This window comes from Camelus dromedarius, chromosome 10 (genome assembly GCF_036321535.1).
Source record: "Camelus dromedarius isolate mCamDro1 chromosome 10, mCamDro1.pat, whole genome shotgun sequence".
NCBI classification, from domain to species: domain Eukaryota; kingdom Metazoa; phylum Chordata; class Mammalia; order Artiodactyla; family Camelidae; genus Camelus; species Camelus dromedarius.
The window spans coordinates 73,856,162-73,876,307 of NC_087445.1; the positions used below are offsets into that span (position 1 = coordinate 73,856,162).

The following is a 20,146-nucleotide window of genomic DNA, read 5'->3' on the forward strand; positions in this document are numbered from 1 at the left end:
ATATACTGGGGGCCTCTCTATTAACGCCCATGAATATTAAAAAGATCTCGGAGCGGCGGCCCGCGGGCGCGAGGTGGGGCGGCGCCTGGGAGTTCAGGCCGGGCCTGGGCTAGAGGAGGGGGTTTGGCGCGGGCACACTCCGCGCCTGGGTTCCGCAGAAAACGACACGGTTCATCTGCGGAGAAACTCCAGAACGTGCAATTATTTCCCTCCCAGTCTCAGGCAGGGGAGATGCAAGCGCAGGGGCCTTTCTCCCCAATTCTAACAGGCCCTGAGACTGGGGCTCTCTTTATAGGTCCCCCTTTCCCTGGGGCGCGGTCGAGTGTGTCTGCGGCTATACCAGAAGCACAAAATTTGAGAGCGCAGTGGAGACGCTTGGGGCCGACTTCGTTTCCGCCCCGACCCCAGCGCCAATCCCTGGGTTTGCGGGTCCGGGAAAGGAATAGGGCTCCCCGCCATAGCCCGAGCCCTCGTCCTTTCATCTTCTGACCCCGAGCTGAGATCCAGGACCCAAGAGCTGCTCCCCAGGACAGAGGGACCACGCAGAGCTGAGTACTTTTCTCAGTGGGGTGTAACCTGCCCAGGAATGGATAAATTCTCAGGGCTCTCAAAGTGACCTGACCCGGAGAGACAAGGCGGGAAAAAAACCTCAGTTCACAAAGTCCAACCCAAACCATTTGACACACAGGGACACCGAGGCTCAGAGAGAAGGGCCATCTCAAGGACGCACAGCAGTCCTCATGCCGCCTCGGTCTCTGGGGGTCGCTGAGGATGGTTGCTGGACTTGGGAACTGATCCCGCGGTTCCTGGTGGCTCTCCCTGACGTAGTCTCCTCCGTCCCTGGGCACATTTTCCCCTCCACCAATTCTTCGTAGAAGCCGAGGTTCAGACGCCAGTAAAGCTCCCATGCCCGGACTCTGTCCGCCCCCTCGGACGTGAACTCTCCGCTCAAGCCAGAGTCATTGTGACTCTCCGGCAGCGTCTGGAAGAAAGTTGAGGTTCCAGGACCCTAACCCACAAGCTGTGCTCGCTCCTCCGCAGCTCTGCCCTCTGCTGGTGCCAGGTCCGACGGTCGCCGTGCTGCCCAATGCAGCCTCCGCCGAGCATCAGCCTGCCGCCTTCCTTACTCTATGCCCAGACGCGGACCCTGGGATGCCAGACCACTGGCTGAAACCGGGCATGCAGAGGCTGGGTGTCCGTGGCCGCCAGTTGTGAGGCTGGCTTTGCAAAAGCCGACCTCGCGTTGGAGGAAGCCCTTTGCCAAGGGGCATGGGGACAGTGACTCCAGACCCCCTGACCTTCCACCTAAGTCCCCTCTCTGAGGAGAAGGCCTGGGGAGTCCGATACCTCCAGCTAACCTGTGAGCCTAATGCACTGCCCTGAGAGTCCAGAAAACCTGGCTCTGTGAATGGAATCTGAGATGTAGGCAGGGGGAGAAGGGCTGAAGAATTCAGCAGATGGAAGAGGTGTTCCTGTGCTCCCCACCCCTTGTCTGGGACTGGAGGTGGGTAGCTTGAGGCTAAAGCTAGGAGGCAGAAAAAGCCTGCAGGAAGCGGTGGCCTTCCAGCTTTGGCTCCGGGCTCAGCAGCTCCCTGTCTCCGGAGAGAAATTACGCTGGTGATCAGGATGCCTTGGAACCTCCGTAAAGAAAGTCTATTGGTGGGATGAGGTTGAGAGGGGTAGGTGTGGGAAAGCAAGAAGTGAGGAAGGGAGAGAAGAGGGAGGCCAAAAGAAAAGGAGCTAGGAGGCAAGAAGGGAGGAGTGCGGGCTGCGGCGGGCTTCCTAGGTCGCAGTTGAGCAAAGGAGCCTGGAGGCCCGAGCCTCCAGCCCAGCGCGCACGGCGGACTGGCCCGTGGCTGCCTGCAGATTCGGAGGACTTCCATTCCCGGACGCCGCTGCTCCCACTCGCGACGGTCCAGGGACCCCTTTCGATCTGCCCTGAATTCGGCAAGAAAGCCTTTCCCGAGAGAGCCGCAGCTAGCGCGGATTCTGGGCCACTCTTCCCGATCCTGACTTAGCCCCCCTAGGACCGGGAGCCGGGAGCCCAGGAAGTCTTCTCAGGCCAGGCTCAGCCCCGACGGCGGCCACAGCCCCGCCCCGGCAGCTCTCTCCCGGGAGGAGTTTCACAGCCGGCAGCGGGCAGCCGGCCGGGCGGTTGCAGCGGCCCGTTTGAAGCGAAACGCCGGCCTCTGATGCACGGTCTGCGCAAGAGTTCAGCGCGGCCTGCGCGGGGCCTGCTGGCTCCGCGGAGACTACCGCAGCCTGGGGCGTGGAACCTGGCAGAGCCCGGGGCGGGATCCGGCCGGCCAAGTGGGCCAGGGAGCGAGAGGAGGTTAAAGCCGGCTGGGCCGGGCCGGGCCGGGATACTGAGGACAGACCCTGTCTGGGACAGTGGGTGAGCGCCGGCCCGAGGCCAGCCGTCCCCTCCCGCCTAGTCTGGTCCCTGGAGTCCGAGCGAGACTCGAGCCTCGCTGCGCCCCCTGCCCTGCTCCGTCCCCTCCTCTCCTCGCCCGGGGCTGAGCCTCCCTCCCTGCCTGGCGCTTCCCACGGGGAGAGGGGGAGGACGAGGAGGGGGTGGAAGGGCCAGAGAGGGGCGGGAGGAGCGCAGGGGGACCGCTCCGAGCGGCCCGAGCGCCCCCGCCCTTTGAGCTCTCGAGGGGAAGGCTCCTCGAGCTAGGCCGGGTACAAGTCTGTCCTCCGACGTCAGGGGGTCATTAATAACCAATTAGGAGGGTCACTGCGGCTCCTATAAAGGCGCTGAGATTTTGCCAAGGGGAAGACCGTCCCGGCCCTGTGTGCGAGAGGCTAGTGCGCGGCCGAGAGCCCCTCGCCACAGTTTCTCTGCAGCCACCCCGCTTCCCACTCACCCCGCACCGCCCCCTCTCCCCGCACCCGCCTCCGCCTCCACCCCGGCTCTGCAGCCCTCCGCGCTGCCTCTGCCATCTCTGCAGATTTCTCCATCTCTCTCTTCCTCTCAGCCTCGCTCCCCCTTGTTCACTTTCCTCCCAGCCACCCCCTCACCTCCCGCTTCCTCCTGCATCCTCGTCATCATCTTCCTCGTCCTCCCCCTGCTCCTCTTCCTTCTCCTCCTCCATCACAGCCCTCTTCTCTCGCTCCTCTGCTCCACCGTCGCCCACCACATCCCCGCCTCGACCCGGCCGTCAGTCCCCGGCGCCGGCGAGCCCCTGGCTGCCCATGATGGGCTCCGTGCTCCCGGCTGAGGCCCTAGTTCTCAAGACAGGGCTGAAGGCGCCGGGGCTGGCGCTGGCAGAGGTCATCACCTCCGACATCCTGCACAGCTTCCTGTACGGCCGCTGGCGCAACGTGCTGGGCGAGCAGCTCTTCGAGGACAAGAGCCACCACGCCAGCCCCAAGACAGCCTTCACCGCCGAGGTCCTGGCGCAGTCCTTCTCGGGTGGTGAGTCGCACCGTCGAGGCCAGTCGCGTCCCCTCCTCCCCGCGGCCCCTGATTCCTGGACCCGCGACGCGCGGGACTTGGCGGGGACACGGGGCGTCACAGACCCTCCCGCCAACCTAGGCATTCCAGATGCTGCGTGTGACTCAGTTTCCCATAAGACGACCCAGGGAGCTAGCAGCCAAGCCTGGGTGGGACGGAGGGCACCTCCGCACCAGGAGCAGCTCAGAGAAGGGATCTCAGAGTCCAGGCTGCCGGGCCCGCCGCCCCCCGCGCTTCTCTGTCCGCCCCTCAGCCCTTTGAGCCGGCGGGTTCCTGGCATTTAAAGCCTTACTAGGCGTGTAATAGCAGTTGACTCAAAAAGAAGGGGTTTTAAATTCATTTAGTTAACTTGGGCTTGACCCGCGAAGGTTCCCACTTAAACCAAGAACTTTAAAAGGCAGCGGGGGCTGGGGAAGGGGCGGAGGGCGGGCAGGCGGGAGAGAAAGCCGCGGAGAGAGCGAGGGAGAGAAAGAGAGCGAGAAAAGTTTCTTTTCTTTAAGATGTCTCAAGTTCTTATTCCTCATTCATCAACCCGCAAACAATATCTTTCCCCGGTGCTGGCATCTCTGCGCGTCGCCCCTTTTCCCCCTTTACGATTTCTGTTCCTCTCTTAATTTACCGTGCAGACTAATTCCACTTCCATTCACGCTATGTCAACCATCTAATCCCCCCTTTTTGTAAGGGGAATTCCTCGGCCCCTTTTAAACAAGTCTCCTCCGCATTGAGCTACAATTTACTGCTACAGCATTCTTCCAGGGCTAATGAATTTAGAATTAGCAATTTCTTTCGAATGGAGTCGAATGAATGCGATCACTTTAACAGCGTGACAAATTGCCGGCCGCGCCGCAATGGACACCGTTTAACCCCCCTTTCAACCGGCCCGCTCGCTGGGTATTTTCCCAGGTAGCTTAGAGGGGAACCTTGTAAGACATGGAGGCGGCCCCTGTGCGCCTCGGTGCTCCCACCCCGGCTGCCAGCCAAGCAGGGGGACCCCCGGGCGTCGCAGCCGCCTGAGCTCTTGTCCGCTCAGAGAGGCAACTTTGGGGCTCGCCTAGGACCGAGCACTGCCCTTACAGGCCCCCCGCCCCCCCCCCCCCGATCCTAGCGGCAGCAAAGGACCTAGGCGCGCCGGGGTCACCCAGAGAGCGAGAAACATAACTCGCTGCCGCCCGCATTTCTTTTTCTCCTCTGCCGCCTGGAAGCCCGAGGTCAGTTCCCAGCGCTGCCAGCGCGCCCCGGGCCCGGGGCCTCCCGCACCAAAAAGGAGTCAGAGCCCCAGACCGAGTCCTGGGCCCTCCGACAGTGTGCAGTGAGCACCGAGTGACCAACAGAAGAGCCCAGAGTCAGATGGGGCGAAAGAGTCTTGGCTGGGCCGTCACCCCCTCATGGGAGCTGGCCTCCGTTTACCCATTTGTAAAGCCATGTACTGTGGTCGGCTGAGTAGTTCTTAAACTTTTCCGGGATGGAGGGCGGGGGAGGTTGTGGATGCTTTGAGAATTCCTGGCGAGACCAAAACAACAACAACCACCCTCCTAGAAATGAGTCCCAAAGCACCTCGGGCTTTCGGAGGGTCCCGGGTTGCAAACAGAGGAGACTCTAGTCGCTCAGCCGCTACCCCCCGGGGAAGAGCCTGGCCTCCCCAGCCTCAGGCTCTGACCCAGTCCCCCTGCCCTGCGACCTCAGAGGTGCAGAAGCTGTCCAGCCTGGTGCTGCCCGCTGAGGTGATCATCGCACAGAGTTCCATCCCTGGCGAGGGCCTCGGCATCTTCTCCAAGACGTGGATCAAGGCGGGCACCGAGATGGGCCCCTTCACCGGCCGGGTCATCGCCCCAGAGCATGTGGACATCTGCAAGAACAACAATCTCATGTGGGAGGTACCGCGGGCTGCGAGAGAGGAGGGCGGGCTGCAGACCGCGGGTAGGGCCCTGGCGTCTGGCCGGCCGCTGCTTCCACCCTTGCTGGGAGCTGCGTGCGCTCCAGCCCGTGATGAGCCCCGAGGCGGGATCCTATGCCGCCTGATGTCTGGTGGTTCCTCCCCAAGTCTCATGGCCAAGGAGCTCTCCTCTGGCCAACCCTGCGGAGCATGTCTGCTGTTGGCCCTACTTCACAGAGGAGGGCACTGAGACCCAGAGAGACCCTGTGCTTTGCCCAGGGTCCCGCACAGAGCTGGGAAGCCACCCCTAGGAGCAATCTCCCAGCTACCTGCATTCTTCCCCTCACCCCGGAAGCAGCAGGGAAAGCCCTTAAAGCCAGCCCTGGCCTTGAAGTAAGGGTGGATGGAATGGAGCGTGAAGGGAGCCTCTGCTTCTTGGGAGCCAGTTTCTCAACCCAGGCAGGATAATGACGTTGGAAATGATCACTGATGAAGTAGCACTGAGTCAGCCTTCTGAGTGCCGTGCGGGGCCTGCATTCCACCAGGGTATCTCAGCAGCCCTCTGAGTTATTGTTCCCATTTTACAGAAGGAAACTGACCTTCCATCCAAGACCTTCTGACCCTCCTCCCCCAAAACAGTGCCAGATGCCAGGGAGGCCCATCCTTAGGACAGAGCCACTCCCAGAGCACTTCCTCCTTTTGGGGCTCTCACCTTGCAGAGGCCAGGCTGGTGCACCCTCTCCCTGATGTCATTTCCCCTCCCTCCCCTACGGCTCCCTGTCACAGCCTCCACCTGGCAGACCCTTAAGGAGCTGAATAGGACAAATCCTGCACCTGGCCTCTCCTAACCTCACCTCCTCCCACCTCTGGAGGCCTGGGCCAGTGGTTGCCTTCTCCACTTGCTGCTGGGTTAGGAAGTTGGGGTCCAGTTTGACCTCTGAGTACTTTGGTAGCTCCCACAAAGGGGCCTAGGCCCGGCCAGGGTGCCAGAGTGGGCCAGCCTTCCCTCTCTAGGCTCCTCTGTGTCCCCTTCTGAGGTCCTGGCCAGCGCTCTCCACTGCATCCCTGGAGAGATAGCTGGAGTGGATGCCACTTTGTCTGGTCAGTGACTCCTTATTGGCCACTTCTAGCTGACTGGCCTCGGGCAAGTCACCGTACTGCTCTGAGCCTCCCTTTCCTCAGCTGGAAGATCAAGACAATAATAGCTGCGTCCACTTCCTGAGGCTGTTGTGAGGATGGAGAGAGGGTGTGTGTGGATGTGCCCGGCACGGGGCCTAGCCCTGGCCATGGGCAGCACACGTGACACGGCCCTGCCTCACCTGGTCCCCGATTCACCTGCGCCCAGGTATTCAATGAGGATGGCACGGTGCGCTACTTCATCGATGCCAGCCAGGAGGACCACCGAAGCTGGATGACCTACATCAAGTGTGCACGTAATGAGCAGGAGCAGAACCTGGAGGTGGTCCAGATTGGCACCAGCATCTTCTACAAGGCCATTGAGGTGAGTGTGTGTACTGCTGTGTAGGGAGCAGTGGGTGCAGCTGGGGGAGGAGGTGCAGGGTAGCTGTGTCCAAGGACTGAGGTGGAGACAGGGACATTGATGCTGGCCCGGCTGGCCCTGCGCAGGCTCGGGACTGAGGCCCAAGCATCATGGTCTCTGGGAGCAGGACCTCCACGGCAAACTCTCCGCTATAGATCAGAAAGGATGGAACTGTCAACTTCAAGCCACTGTGAATGTCGTGAGCACCTCAACAGTGAGGTCCCTGGATATCTGCTGAGGGTGCCTGGGGATTGAGAAGCCATAGAGTGACAGAGCAAGACACCGGAAGGCAGTCCAGAGAAAGCACCGGGTGGGAGAGAGGCGTGATGTTGACAGCCTTTTAGCTGTGCATTGTCCAGCGTTCTGCATGCGTGGGCCACCAACGTGGACATGTGGACCACGATTGTAGTCTCAGCTGATCGCTTGTGGCGTCAGGCTTCTCCTAGACGCCGTATGTGCATTATTGTATTGAATCCACAAGGGAGGATTCTTTGATCATCTCCAGTTTATAGTTTATTGGGTCTCACTTGGTGGCCAGCAGACTCAGGAGCTTTTACGGGCACTGGGAGTTGGGGGCAGGGAATGCCTGTGCCCTGTGCCCGGTGAAGCTTCACAGAGGAGAGAGAAAGGGAGAGATAGCTGACAGATAAATATAACATCCCATGGTGGGGTGGGGGGTGGGGGGTAGCCAGGCCCAGGGCCTGGGGAGGGTCAGGAGGATGGGAAAAGGCGGCAAAATGCTTGGGCAGGGGCAGACAGGCTCACGGTGATTGGGAAGGAATGATGGCACGAAGCTAGCCCAGTGCTGGTAGCTGGGTGGTTGTAGCCACGGCAGCCACACTGCTGGACCCTCCCTGGACGTTGTCCCTTGGCAGGAAGTTTGCTCAGCATCTGGCCCAGGCGGGGGCAGCAGCTGGACCTCCCTGTGGCAGGCTGGCGTTGAGCGCTGTGCAGGGGCGGTGGGGCTGCTTCCTGCCCCCCCCCACTCCCCTGGGCCTCACGCTTCCACTCCTCCGTGCAAAGAAGCGCAGGGCCTCTTGGGGTGGGGCTGGGCTTGGCTGAGTTTTGGGGATGTTCTGAAGGAGCCCTCCGACCCTGACCTCAGGCCAAGAATGACTTCCTGTGACTTTAGTGGGGTGGGCCCTGGGAAAACCAGGAAGGGTAAAGAAAGGTGACCAGTCTTGGACTGGGGTTCCAGTGTGGTGGGCAGTGTGAGGGCAGGACTGACAGTGGCCCAGGCTGTGGACAGAGGTGTTTCTTGTGACTGTTGGCGGGGCTACCACCTTGTGGGAGCAAGGGCCTCCCACCAGACATCCTAGAATCGGCCTCACATGTGGCTGAACCCCATGTCTGGCAGAGAGCACCTCCCCAGATCCTCACCCCCACCCTCACCCGCTCAGCCTCACACACATGCTCACATTTGTACCCAGCTTCCCGGCCAGCCTGAAACAGACGGGATGGGGGCCACATGCTCATTCCATCCCTCCCTCGCAGACCCATGCACACGCACACACGTGCATTACACACAGGAGTCAGGGTAGGAATGTGATGTGATTTTGGTAAAGGCCTCCCGACTGCATCAGATGCGGGAGCCTGAGTCCCATCTCGCTGTCCAGGTCATGCTGGCTGAAAGCTGAACAGAGTCAGGAAACGTTAATAGACTTTTATATAGAAATTCTGAGTCAGAGAGCAAGGTGTGTGCAGTGTATCTCCCTGAGCAATCTGTAAGACTGAAAAAAGTCATCCACGTGTGATTGGGACTTTAAGTTGATAAAAGAGGATCAGGAAAATATATCACACCCTAACTCATCTAGATGGCAAGATATCACCGACTGGGCTATCAATACTTTTACAGAGCTAGCAAGCCGACTGCTGGAGTGAGGGATAAGGAAGCATGAAATATCACCCGTTTTACTTGTAATAAGTGAGGTTGGGTACATTTTAAACCATTATGTCGCAATGTCAGATGCCACTTACAGGGCCAGCTGTGGAATCTGAGTGTGTGTGACCACTGGGCTCCACCAGGAGAGACTGCTGCTGCCCCAGGCCACTCCCTGGACGCCTCTGGAATACTTGGGCTGCTTGTTCTGTGCCTGTGTGCAAGCTAGCAAGGACGGGCCGGTGCCGTGACGGTTTTCCTAATCTTTCCATCACTCAGAACTTCTGTTTATATTTCTTGACAGTAACCTGTTATTTACCCCCCCAAAATGGGAAGGGACATCATCATTCCAGAAGCAGAATATACTATTGCTGCTCTAAAATTGTCCACAAATACAAAATAAGAGCCCTCCTGATGGAGACGAGGGTGATGGGTTTCCAGGCCAGCCAGTCCGTGAAGAACCCCCAGGCGGGTTTTGCATCCGGCTGCATCTACTGGCATCTTATCCCCTGGAACCTGCCCTTGCTCACTTCAGCCACGGAAGCATTTACTATAACTTCAGGTGCCAAAAATGAAATTTCTAGAATTTCTAGAAAGTGCCCTGCACAGAGCAAATGGACACTAACTGTTGAACGAATAAGTCTTTCTCCAGGAGATGGGGGCTGGGTCAAAAGTCAACATGTGGACCTGTTTCTCCCAGGAAAACAAAACTAAGAACTTTGACCCCAAAACTCAACACGAGAAAAAGATTTAGGAAGAAGTCAGGAAAATCTTGGATTTGGGGACTGGGAAGAAAATTCCCAGGCTTTCTCCTCCCTAATTTTTGGCAAAATGGCTGTGCCCTGAGGTGTGGGCTTTTTCTTTCTGCTAATTTTTTTCTCGTTTCAGGCAATTGAGTTTTCTTTTCCCCTAGAGCCCCGCAGCCCCATCTCTCCTTTCCTTGGCTCTGTGAGGACAAGCACTGTTTGCCTTTTGATCTTGCTCACCGGTGGGTGTGGGGCAGGCCCTTTGATTATTAATAATTAGCATCATTAATAATGTTACCGAACATGGAGCATTTGCCGGGCATCAGCACTGTGCTAAGGTCATAGCAGCTTTTAAAAAAGTCAAATCCCCTCTGCCTGGCACTATCACGATTCCCATTTTAATGATGATGAAACTAAGGTTCAGGGAGATCTCGGGAGATTGTTGAGCTGGGATTTGAATCCAGGCTGATGTGACCCCAGAGCGGAGCCCCCGGTCACCATGCCGTGGGACCTCCCTGGCCAATATCTATTTGCTGGAACTCTATTAATTGGCGTGTCAGGACATCTGTGGTACAATGGAAATTGATATTCGTCCAGATGACACGGAGGTCCTTCTAGACTAGGGCTTCTGCTCTGCCAGGGTAAGGGGAGGGCGTCAGAGCCTCCTGGGAGCATGTTCAATAGTGTGACACGAATTTATATTAGGAAAACAAACCAAAACCTCCAGATATTTTCAATTTATAATACAAATTCAGAAATGGGTCAGGACAAAACTTCTGGGATAACAGGGAAGGTGAAGAATTGCAAGCTGGGAGATGATGTAACTTGTCAACCAAGAGGCAGGTGCGGACACTGACCCGGAGTCCTGGCGATGTGGGTCATAGGGTAGGGGACTCGTTTCTTTGGGAGTTGTGCTGTTTATTGTGTGTCCTGAGTCAGTCTCTGCTCCCCAGAAAAATGAATGAACAGCTGGTTCTTGTTCTCCGAGCCCCAGAAGGGAGCCCACGTGGGGCCAGGCCAGAGTATTGGCCGTAAAGAAATAGGACTGGTGAGGGAACTGGGGGGTACCTGTGGCCGTTCTTTGCTCTTCGGTGGTCAGCTGGTGGGACCCTGGGAGCCTCTGGACAATAGTACCAGGATCTCAGGGAAGAGGCTGTTGGTTCCCCGAGCTCTCCTGGTCATTAAATGAGGGGGTCCAGGAGCAGAGAGAGGCCAGAGGTCCAGGCCAGAAGCTGCCTCTGCTTTCCCGGAGCTCCGGAGAGTGGAGAGCGACTCCAGCGCCCGGCCTCTGTGCGGGCGAGGCCACCTTCCCCAGCGCCGCATTAAGAGCTAGAGGCTTCTTGTGGGCATGTGTGTCATTCTCAACTCTGCTAGATTCTTTGTGATAGATTTTCTTTCTTTAAAAAAATATTCTTTTTTGTAGAAAAGTCATATGGGCTCATTAGTTTTTAAAAACTCAGATGCATCAGCTAGAAAATGGAAGTCACTTTGCCCCATCATGCTGCTCCCCAAGGACCTTAAGTCAGAATTTTAAAAAATGGTCTTAAAATGACAAACCCTTCCGAGGAAGGATGCACAGGAAACCGGCCACAGCGTCCTGAGCACCCTGAGGGGGAGAGAGGGTTGCTTTTCATTATATACCCCTTTGTGTCGTTATCACTTTTAATTTTTTCACTAGTAAAATGAATAATAGTACATTTAAAAATGTGTAAGTAAAGAAATGACCATTATATTGAAACAGTCAATATTGAAGCTCTTATTTAAAAAAATATTACTTCCAGCCACCACTTTGAAGAATAATCTCCAGAATTTGTGCAGTCCCTGATGTTCTTGGTTCCTCCTTCATCACCATTATTATTGTTGTGCTATATTTGTTTCATACTTAATAATTTTTTTATTGTCAATTAAAAAGAAAAGCCAGCGTTGACTTAGATAATTTGACTCCCAGACTCTGGATGTGCAGGTGCAGCTCCAGGCGACATCCGCCGGGCGCTAGCTGGACATCTCACCCCACACTGGACTGGGTGGGGGAAGCAGTGGCACCAGCATGGGACTGCTGTCCTGGGGGCATGAGGGCCCAGCCTGTGCTCTCCTCGTTGGTCACCGAAGGCAAAGCCATCAGTCATCCTGGGCTTTATGCCAGACTCTGTGAGGACAACTGAGAGACCCCAGGCTCCAGAGATGACCGCCAGCTTTCTGAGCGGTTGGCAAGCACACGGAAGATAGTAACAATAGCTTTGTGCGCGCAGCCCCGTGGAACCACGACAAGCACCCAGCGAGGCCAGAGCCATGGTGCTGTCCCTGTTTTACAGTTGGGGAAACTGAGGACCAGTGGCAGAAGGGACTTTGCTCAAGCTGACACACTCAGCAGGTGGGGAGCCCAAGTGGACCCCGGCACGTGTGACCCCAGGGCCTGGGCCGGAACCCTCGGCAGCACCGTCTCCTGAAGGAAGGGGCGTGTGCAGACAGTTGGATGGAGGGGGTGGTTGTTTTAGAAGAACTGTGATGTGTAAACCATTTGGTGTCGTCTGAGGACTGAAGCCAGGGGTTGGGCCAATGTTGGAGGCGACTTACAGTCAGAATTCTTAAGGTGGGGGGACCTCAGGGAGGAGACAAGCTTAGGAGAGACAAAATGCTTGCCTAAGGGTCATTTAGGGACCTGGTGACCGAGGACCCGTCAGCACAGTCTCTCAGCAGCTTCCTTCACAATGAATTTATCTTGAATATTTTAGTTCCAGTGTCCTCTTTGCAAAGGGGTTCTCAAAACCTCTCTCTTCTGCCCCTTTTCCAGCAGCCCTGACCCACCAGCCTCCTGGATGACCAGGGAGGCTCAAGGTCTTAGCTGTGGTGCCAGATTCTACTCTGCCGTTCTTTGAGCCGCTGCCCAGGTTTCCATCAGTTCAGGGGATGCATTTGGATTTTCCATGATCAAACCTCATCAGTCTGAGCACAGGCACCCTCTGCCCAGCTCCTCGTCACTCACTGACCTTGAGGCTTGACATGACACCCCATGGGCCATGGGGCCTGTTGGGAAGGGCCATGGATGTTACCTAGGCCCCTTCAAACTTTCTTTCTCGCATACCCTCCTCTCTCCACTTCCCTCTCCTTTCAGGGTCGAGCAGGGCCGGCTGTGATGGTCTGAGGCTCTTCCTGGCTCTGACCAGAGGAGGAAGGTGTGGTGAACAGAACGGTTCGGTGTATGGCAGGGGTCTGCAGGCCACAACCAAAGGACGGGGGTGGGAGCCTTCTCTGTGACCACAGAGGCCAAGGAGGAGGGTTATACTCTGGTGTGATTTCAGACAGCCCTAGATGGAACCCTGTGATCTTCTGTCCTTCAACTAAAAGAGGACCCATAAGGAAAACAATCCAGCTATGGCCTGGGGGTGTCCACCTTTCTCTGGGCAGATCAGAGAGTGACCCTCATAGTGGGTGCCAAAGTCAGCTCCTCTGGGGTCCAGGCCTCAGGAGGTGATGGGCCATCCTTATCTCTTATTTGCTCCAACCAACTGAGGCCTGAAGGTTCTTTACTCTGAGGAGTAACTGGCTTCCACCAAAGGTGTGGCAGGCCCCAGGGATGTCCCAGAGTGTGGGGTTTAGGGTCAGGAGCTGACCTCCCAGGGCCTCCCTGGGTGGTCACTCAGAGTCCTCCCTCCTGACAGCCTCCACCGTTTCCTAGGGGACAGGTCCTCCCCTGGGAGCAGCAGAGCTCTGTCACCATTGGTGGAGTTCTCTGCCACAGACCTAGGACATGGCGAACCAGATCTTGTTGAAGGCTATGCGCCCCAGTATTTTTGGAGGTGGAGGCGTTCATCCATCCGAATGCCTCTTTTTTAGATTTGCCTAATGCATGGAGTCACGCAGAGCCCTGCAATGGAGAGAGAAGCATGTGTGACGTGGTGCTGCCCTGGGGACGCTCTGACTGAGAGATGCTTTCAGAACATTATCAGGCCGGGAGTAAACAAGAACTACAGGGTGCCCTGCAGCCCACGGGAAACACCTGGCTCAGCCCTGCGGACCTGAGAGCTGGCTGATTCTGGTTCCCCTTGGAGAGAAATGAAAAGTTTTCTAGCTTTCCTTCTCCCGTTACTTCTGCTTGCTTGTTCCACTGCTGTCGGTTTGGGAGCTCCCATGTGGCAGGAAGGCAGCTCTGTTCCCAGAAGCAGAGCTAGGACAGAGATGGTGAGAAGGGTAGGGCGGAGGAAAGCAGATGAGCAGAGCATCCCAGGGCCTTCCATGTGTGTGCAGCTTGCCGGGGATAGCCTGGTGGGAAGGGACCAGAGCATGACTTTTCCAGGGCTGAGACTGTATCCACATCTCCATCGTGGGCACCAGGGGAGCCCCTCCTGGCTGTGAGGGGAGGTGCAGAGAGCCTTGACTCTCACCCCTCGGGACACTACCTCCCTGACCTCCTCTTGCCTCCTTCCTTGTAGATGATCCCTCCCGACCAGGAGCTGCTAGTGTGGTATGGAAACTCACACAACACCTTCCTGGGCATCCCCGGTGTGCCTGGGCTAGAGGAGGAGCAGAAAAAGAACAAGCATGGTAGGTGGTTCCCAGGAGGGCACAATGACAAGGGACACATGGAACCCGGGGTGGGGGTCGGGGTAGGAATGCTCCTGGCCTCTGGGGACCTGGTTCCACCTCTAGGAGCAGCAAGCACATGGGGCTACTGGATCAAGGAGGCCAATGCCCATGGTCCAGGCATAGATGAAAGGCAGTTCTCTTTTCTGGACAAAATAGACTGTCTAGGGGCAGACTGGTGGCGGGGAGCAGTAAGAGGTGTGGTAGGAGGAGCAAGGGGCCGGGCAGTAAGGAGCCTGGACTGAGTTCCAGTTCTGCTGTGCAGAACTTGGAAACGGCTCTGTGCTTCAGTTTCCCCATCTGTAAAAGACAGATGTCAGGTGAGATGATCTCTAAGCTCCTTGCCAGCTCTGACAGTCTACATTTCCCTGCCCTGTCCCCGGTGCTGGGCCCGGCACAGAGCGGTGCTCAGTATAAACCTGTTGAATGAAGGCAGAGCAGAGTGTGCCTATGTGTGTGTTGGGAAGGACACTGATCATCATGGAAGAGACCCTTTGCTCAAGACCTGTTTCCTGCCAAGTATTGGGCTAAACCTTTCACAGGTATCATCCCACTTGGGTCCTCATAGAACCCTTGTGAAATTTGTTTACCCTTATTTTTAGAGGATGAACCTGAGGCTCATGAACTACTGTTTAACCAGCCCTTGCTCTGCAGCTAATGTTTCGCAAACAATTTCTCTGATCCTTACAGCAAACTTCTAGGGGTGTGCTATTATTACATCCATTTCAGGGATGAGAAATGTGAGACACAGTTCACTGCTACATAGTAGGCACTCAGTAAATATTTGTGCGATGAATAAATGAAAGGTTTTTTCGGGGGGGGGGTAGGAGTTACAACAGTTACTACCATTTATGGGAGGTTTCTCTAAGCCAGGTACTCCCTATGTCCGGGCTCAGGCAGGTAAAGTGCTGTGTAGAGTAACCTTCAAAGATGTCAACTTTTCGTGATCATCCCGTGGAGTCATGCATAGCCCCATGAGTCGTAGTAGGTTCCCATTTTACAGATGAGAAAGTTGAGGCTTCCCGAAGCTAAGTCACTAAGTCCCCGAGATCTCACAGCATGGTGAGCTTCTGCTCGATCCTTTGCTGCCCCTCCCACCCCTGTGCCAGTGCCCCAATCAGTCAGAGGCGGCTGGGCCGTAGGAGGGGCGCGCGATGGGGAGGGGTGTGGAGGGGTGTGGAGGTGCGGGGCCTCGGCCACGCGGGTTCTAAAGAGGCTGCTCTCTCTCCCTCTCCCCGCCTACCCCCCGGGCCCCGCCCGCGCGCCCAGAGGACTTCCACCCGGCGGACTCGGCGGCCGGCACCGCGGGCCGCATGCGCTGCGTCATCTGCCACCGCGGCTTCAACTCGCGCAGCAACCTGCGCTCGCACATGCGCATCCACACGCTGGACAAGCCCTTCGTGTGCCGCTTCTGCAACCGCCGCTTCAGCCAGTCGTCCACGCTGCGCAACCACGTGCGCCTGCACACCGGCGAGCGCCCCTACAAGTGCCAGGTGTGCCAGAGCGCCTACTCGCAGCTGGCCGGCTTGCGCGCCCACCAGAAGAGCGCGCGCCACCGGCCGCCCAGCGCCGCGCTGCAGGCCCACTCGCCCGCGCTGCCCGCGCCGCACGCGCACGCGCCCGCGCTCGCCGCCGCCGCCGCCGCCGCCGCAGCCGCCGCCGCGCACCACCTGCCGGCCATGGTGCTGTGAGCGCCGCCGCGCCTGCGCGCGCGCCCCGCCCCCGGGCGCGCGCCCCCCCTCCGGCCAGCCCGCCGCGGCGCGGGGCGGGGCTGCTCTTTCTCGGGACTTGACCTCCCGGCCGCGCGCGGCCGCTGGACCCGGCGCTGTACGTGCGCCCCAGAAATGACCCCCAGGTATACGCTCTTCGTCGGATTCGCAGATGCGGACACGGAGGGGCGACGTCCCTTTCCCAGGCCGAGTAGCTGGTGCAGCTGCTCGGCCCGCCTCCTCTTTAGGGGATCCCCATGCCTAGCCTCAATCCCGGGTCTTCCCTCCTCCTGTTGAGTCGGTTGCCCAGGCCGATGTCTTTCTCGTGGGTGGCAGGGGAGGGGACTGAAAGTCTCCGAGGGTCCTCAGCGGGCAAAGAGGTCCCCCACCCACTACCCCTACAGACAGCTGCGTGTTGGGAATGGAGAGCGACCTCCCCGTTCCAGTGCGAGCAGGGGCCCCGGGAAGTAGGCGCATCTGTCTCCTCCCCCGGCCTTCTGGGACTGGTATCCTGCAGTGTCGGGAGTCACGGACACGACCTTGAGAGTTGGGGGCTGACGGGGCTTAGGGGCAGCCAGAAGAGGCCGGAGAGCCCTGCGCTTCCCTATCAAGCGGACCCTTCTCTCCTTCGGGCCACTTTCCCCCCCAAAGTCGGCTCCCTGGGGATGGACGAGGCACGAATACTTTTCAGTGTGCCAGGTAGGCTGAGTGAAGGCAAAACTGAAATCCACTGTGGGACCCGGGAAAGACCCTGCCCCTCTTTGGGACTCCGTTTCCCCTTTCCTCATCTGCAAAAAGAGAGTTGGACCAATGCCTCCTCCCCTTCAGCTCTGACATCAAGCTTGGAAATGGGAAGTTTCCTGCCCCTCCTCGCCACTCTCCAGCAAGAGGAGGTCAAGCCTGGCTTCTCAGCCCGGAAAGCCCTTCTAAGCTGCGCGGGATCCCGGAAGGTTCCGCTCGGGGGTCCACACTCCCTTGCCGGTCCCGTTTCCCAAAAATCCGGCCGTGGGCGCCCTCTGGTGTCGCCTTCCCCATCTTGCAGTCATTTACTAGAATTCCCGTAGGGCGTTTTGTAAAATAAAAAAACTATAATAATATTAATGAAAAGTATAAAGTGTATAGAGTTTTCAAGAAACTGTGTTCTACTTCCAGAAAATGGTCACTTTAACTTTGTAAATATTTATCTAAAATGATATTTACGAAACTGTGATATATATTATTTGATTGTATATGTACAACTGTAAATACATTTGTACCTCTTGTATTCTAAAATAAAAATTACTTGGAACATTTATCACTTGGCATCTGAATGAGTTGACGCTCTCATCTGCATGAAAAGGAAATATGGAAAGTGCCTAGAAGTTGGAGAGAGGGCAGGAAGAGTTGTTCCACTGACTGGCTTTGAAAGCCACCATTGTCACAACTGGGGTGTCAGCTCTCAAAGAGACAGCCACAGTGCAGAACAACCAGAAACCTAGCAAGGGGCTGGGCATATTCCCCGTGGTTCCAGCTGACTCTCGAATATCAGTGTCTTGCTTTGATACGGCCCCCACATCTTTACTTACCTTTTTTCTCTTTTTTTTTCATTTTCATGGACATCTTGAAGGAATCCAAGCAGCCAATGCAGGTGGCCCAAGATGGACACCAGGTGCCCTCCCAACGTGAAGAATTTCCAAATGCTCTGGGCACCCATTTCCAGATCCTCCTTGAGGAAGACAAAGAGCAAGGATGCCATCAATGTAGGGCCAGGCCTTGGCTCCCATCTGCAGCACCTCCTGGCCAGGAGGAGGAGTACAAACTGGGAAATGTGAGTTCACACCTGTTCTCAGGCATGTGTCAGCTGTGAGGCTGTCACCTAACCCACTGGCATCCCTCAGGCACACCTCTCTGTGCATCCTCATCTAGCCGTGCATGCACATGCACACACACATACATACACACACAGATATACACCTGAAGACACTGAAATTCACACTTGTACACACATGCCATTACCATTTGGAGCTTCATGTACTCCCAAAGACCCCCATACTTTTGGTCTTGCACCCTGGCGATGGCACAGGCAGAGATGCACCCTTGATGCGTTCACCTCAGGTTCCCTTGAGAGTTCCTTCCTTGGGCCAGTGGGGAAAGTCACCCTTGGTACTCCTCCTCCCATTACAAACCCTGCCTCTCCTTTGATACCTTCACCTGACCTTACCCTCCTCTCACTGCAGCCCCCACCCAGGTCTCTTGTTTCCACGACCAAAGCTATCTGTCCTGAATCCCCTTCCCTCCGGGTGCTGATGGGAGAAGCAGAATTAAGCACCTTCCTGGCCCGCATGTCGTGCCTCTAGACTAATGCTGGCTTCCTGAAGAAGGGTCTGCAAGTGTCAGACTTCGGGGAAGTCCGTGGTCCCTTGATCAAAAATCAAATTCATCTCTGTAGGTAATTCTGTTCCGTGAAGTCCCAGCTACAGGTCACAGGGGCCACAGCCCTGACTCCAGAACCCGCCTGGTGGCAGCAGGCTGTAATTGCAGACTAGAGTGCATCTGCTGTGCCTACTGCTGACCTGTTTCTACAGAAGTGTGCTGGCGTTGGAGATACTGCCATGAGCAGAGTATCAGGCCACACTGGTGGGAGCCTCATCTCTTACCTTGCTTGCATTTCCAGCAGAGGTCTCAGGCTCCTTTCCTGACAGTGCACGCCCCCTTCTCCCCACAAGAGCAAACACAGCTACAGCATCTGGGGGCTTCGGGATTTAAATGTATGCATTCCAGGAACCCTTCCCATAAACCCATGAGCCTGCTGCTTCTCCCGTCCTCCCATCCCCGCCCCACCCCCGTGTTCTATTATGTCCATTTGACGTATGAGAAAACTGAGGTATAGAGGAAGTCATTTCCTCATGTCACTCAGCCAATGAGTGGCAGAGTAGATTTCACCATGGCAACTGACCCCAGAAGCCATACTTATGACCAGTAGGCCACACCACCTCGTAGTCAGCCTGCAGATTCAGTCCGAAGTTGCTCTGCATGTCCCAGTGTAGACCAGCACTATTGACCTTGTATCATTGAACTTTGCAAAACTCACTTATTTACTCTAGTAGCTTTTTTGGGGTAGATTCTTTATGACTTCTATGGAAGTACACGATCACAGAAGTTGTCTGTGAATAAAAGCAGTTTTCCTTCTTCCTTTCCAATCCAGATGCCTTTGATTTCCTTTCTATTGCATGGTTCAAGACCTCCAGGCATAGAGGATTCTAGGTAGAGGCCACCGGTCCAGTTTGAAACCCTGCTTGACCATTCACTAGCTGTGTGACCTTGGACAAATCAATTAATGTCTCTGTGCCTCAGGTGATATGGAATGGAAAATGGGGTGATACTCAGCTCCTAAGGATATTGGGAAGATTAAGTGGGAGAATGTGGATAAATGAATAAAGCACATGGCTTGGTACCTAGTACATAGTAAGTGCTCAATAAATGGGAGGTGTTGTTGATACAAGGATGCCTTTGGTGGGTGAGAAAGATTGTAGCTACTTTTACCACACACTCTACTGGGCATCCCCCAGAGGGCATCTAAAGCAGCTGTCCCTCCCTCTTCTCCTGCCCTATCCTATAGCCAGTATCCTCGGATTTCTTGAAATGGAGGAACAGATACCATAAGCTTTCAGCTTCCTTCCCACCTTGGAGCTGGTCTCCTGGGACATGTGCCTGTGGGGGGTGGGGAAAGTTATGGATGGTGGCTGGTTAGCACCTGTCCTGACCTACAACATGGCTGCCTCCAGAAGTCAGACTTCTTGCACGTTGGCTCAGGGCTTCACAGGCACGTGTTCCAAGAGAACCAGGTGGAAGCTGCATGGTCTATTCTGACCCACCCTTGGAGTCACATAGAGGCACTTCTGATATGTGTGAACTATCAAAGCAGTCACAAACCTGCTGGATGCAAGAGGAGAGGCCCAGACCCCACTTAGTGATTGAAAAAGGGTAAAAAATTTTGTAGATGTGCTTAAAGCCTGCCACAGACATCAAGACTACTTCTAACATTTTAAGGAGAGCAGTGCTTCAATGAAGGTCGTTGGGTAGAAATCTTTGTGTCCATCTCTGATTAGAAAATTTCTACAGTAACTTTTACCATTTAATGGAACTGAAGATGAAGCCAGAGGATAGATCAGGACTGGGTAAGAGCTCAGGGCCTGAGAGTGCCTGCTGCCTCTGTGTTCACACTTTCCAAGATTTCCTTGTCGGTTACTTTCACTCCAAGTTCACCTGTGCCCCTCAACCCAACTCCCCAGTGTCAACAGCCCCTTTCCTTCAAGGCTCACTCAAATGGCACTTCAGTCACAAGACCTTTTCTGTCCTCTTTTCAGCCCCTGTCCCTGAGC

At 56.1% G+C, this 20,146-nt stretch overlaps 1 protein-coding gene across 1 annotated transcript; it reads left to right on the forward strand.

The window, feature by feature from the left end:
* Positions 1–3,195: 3,195 nt before the first annotated feature.
* PRDM12 (PR/SET domain 12) lies at positions 3,196–15,767 on the forward strand. Its single transcript, XM_031449570.2, has 5 exons — positions 3,196–3,418; positions 5,141–5,331; positions 6,676–6,831; positions 13,926–14,037; positions 15,346–15,767. Exons 1-5 carry the CDS (start codon positions 3,196–3,198, stop codon positions 15,765–15,767), a joined length of 1,104 nt encoding a protein of 367 aa, XP_031305430.2.
* The last annotated feature ends 4,379 nt before the right edge of the window (positions 15,768–20,146 follow it).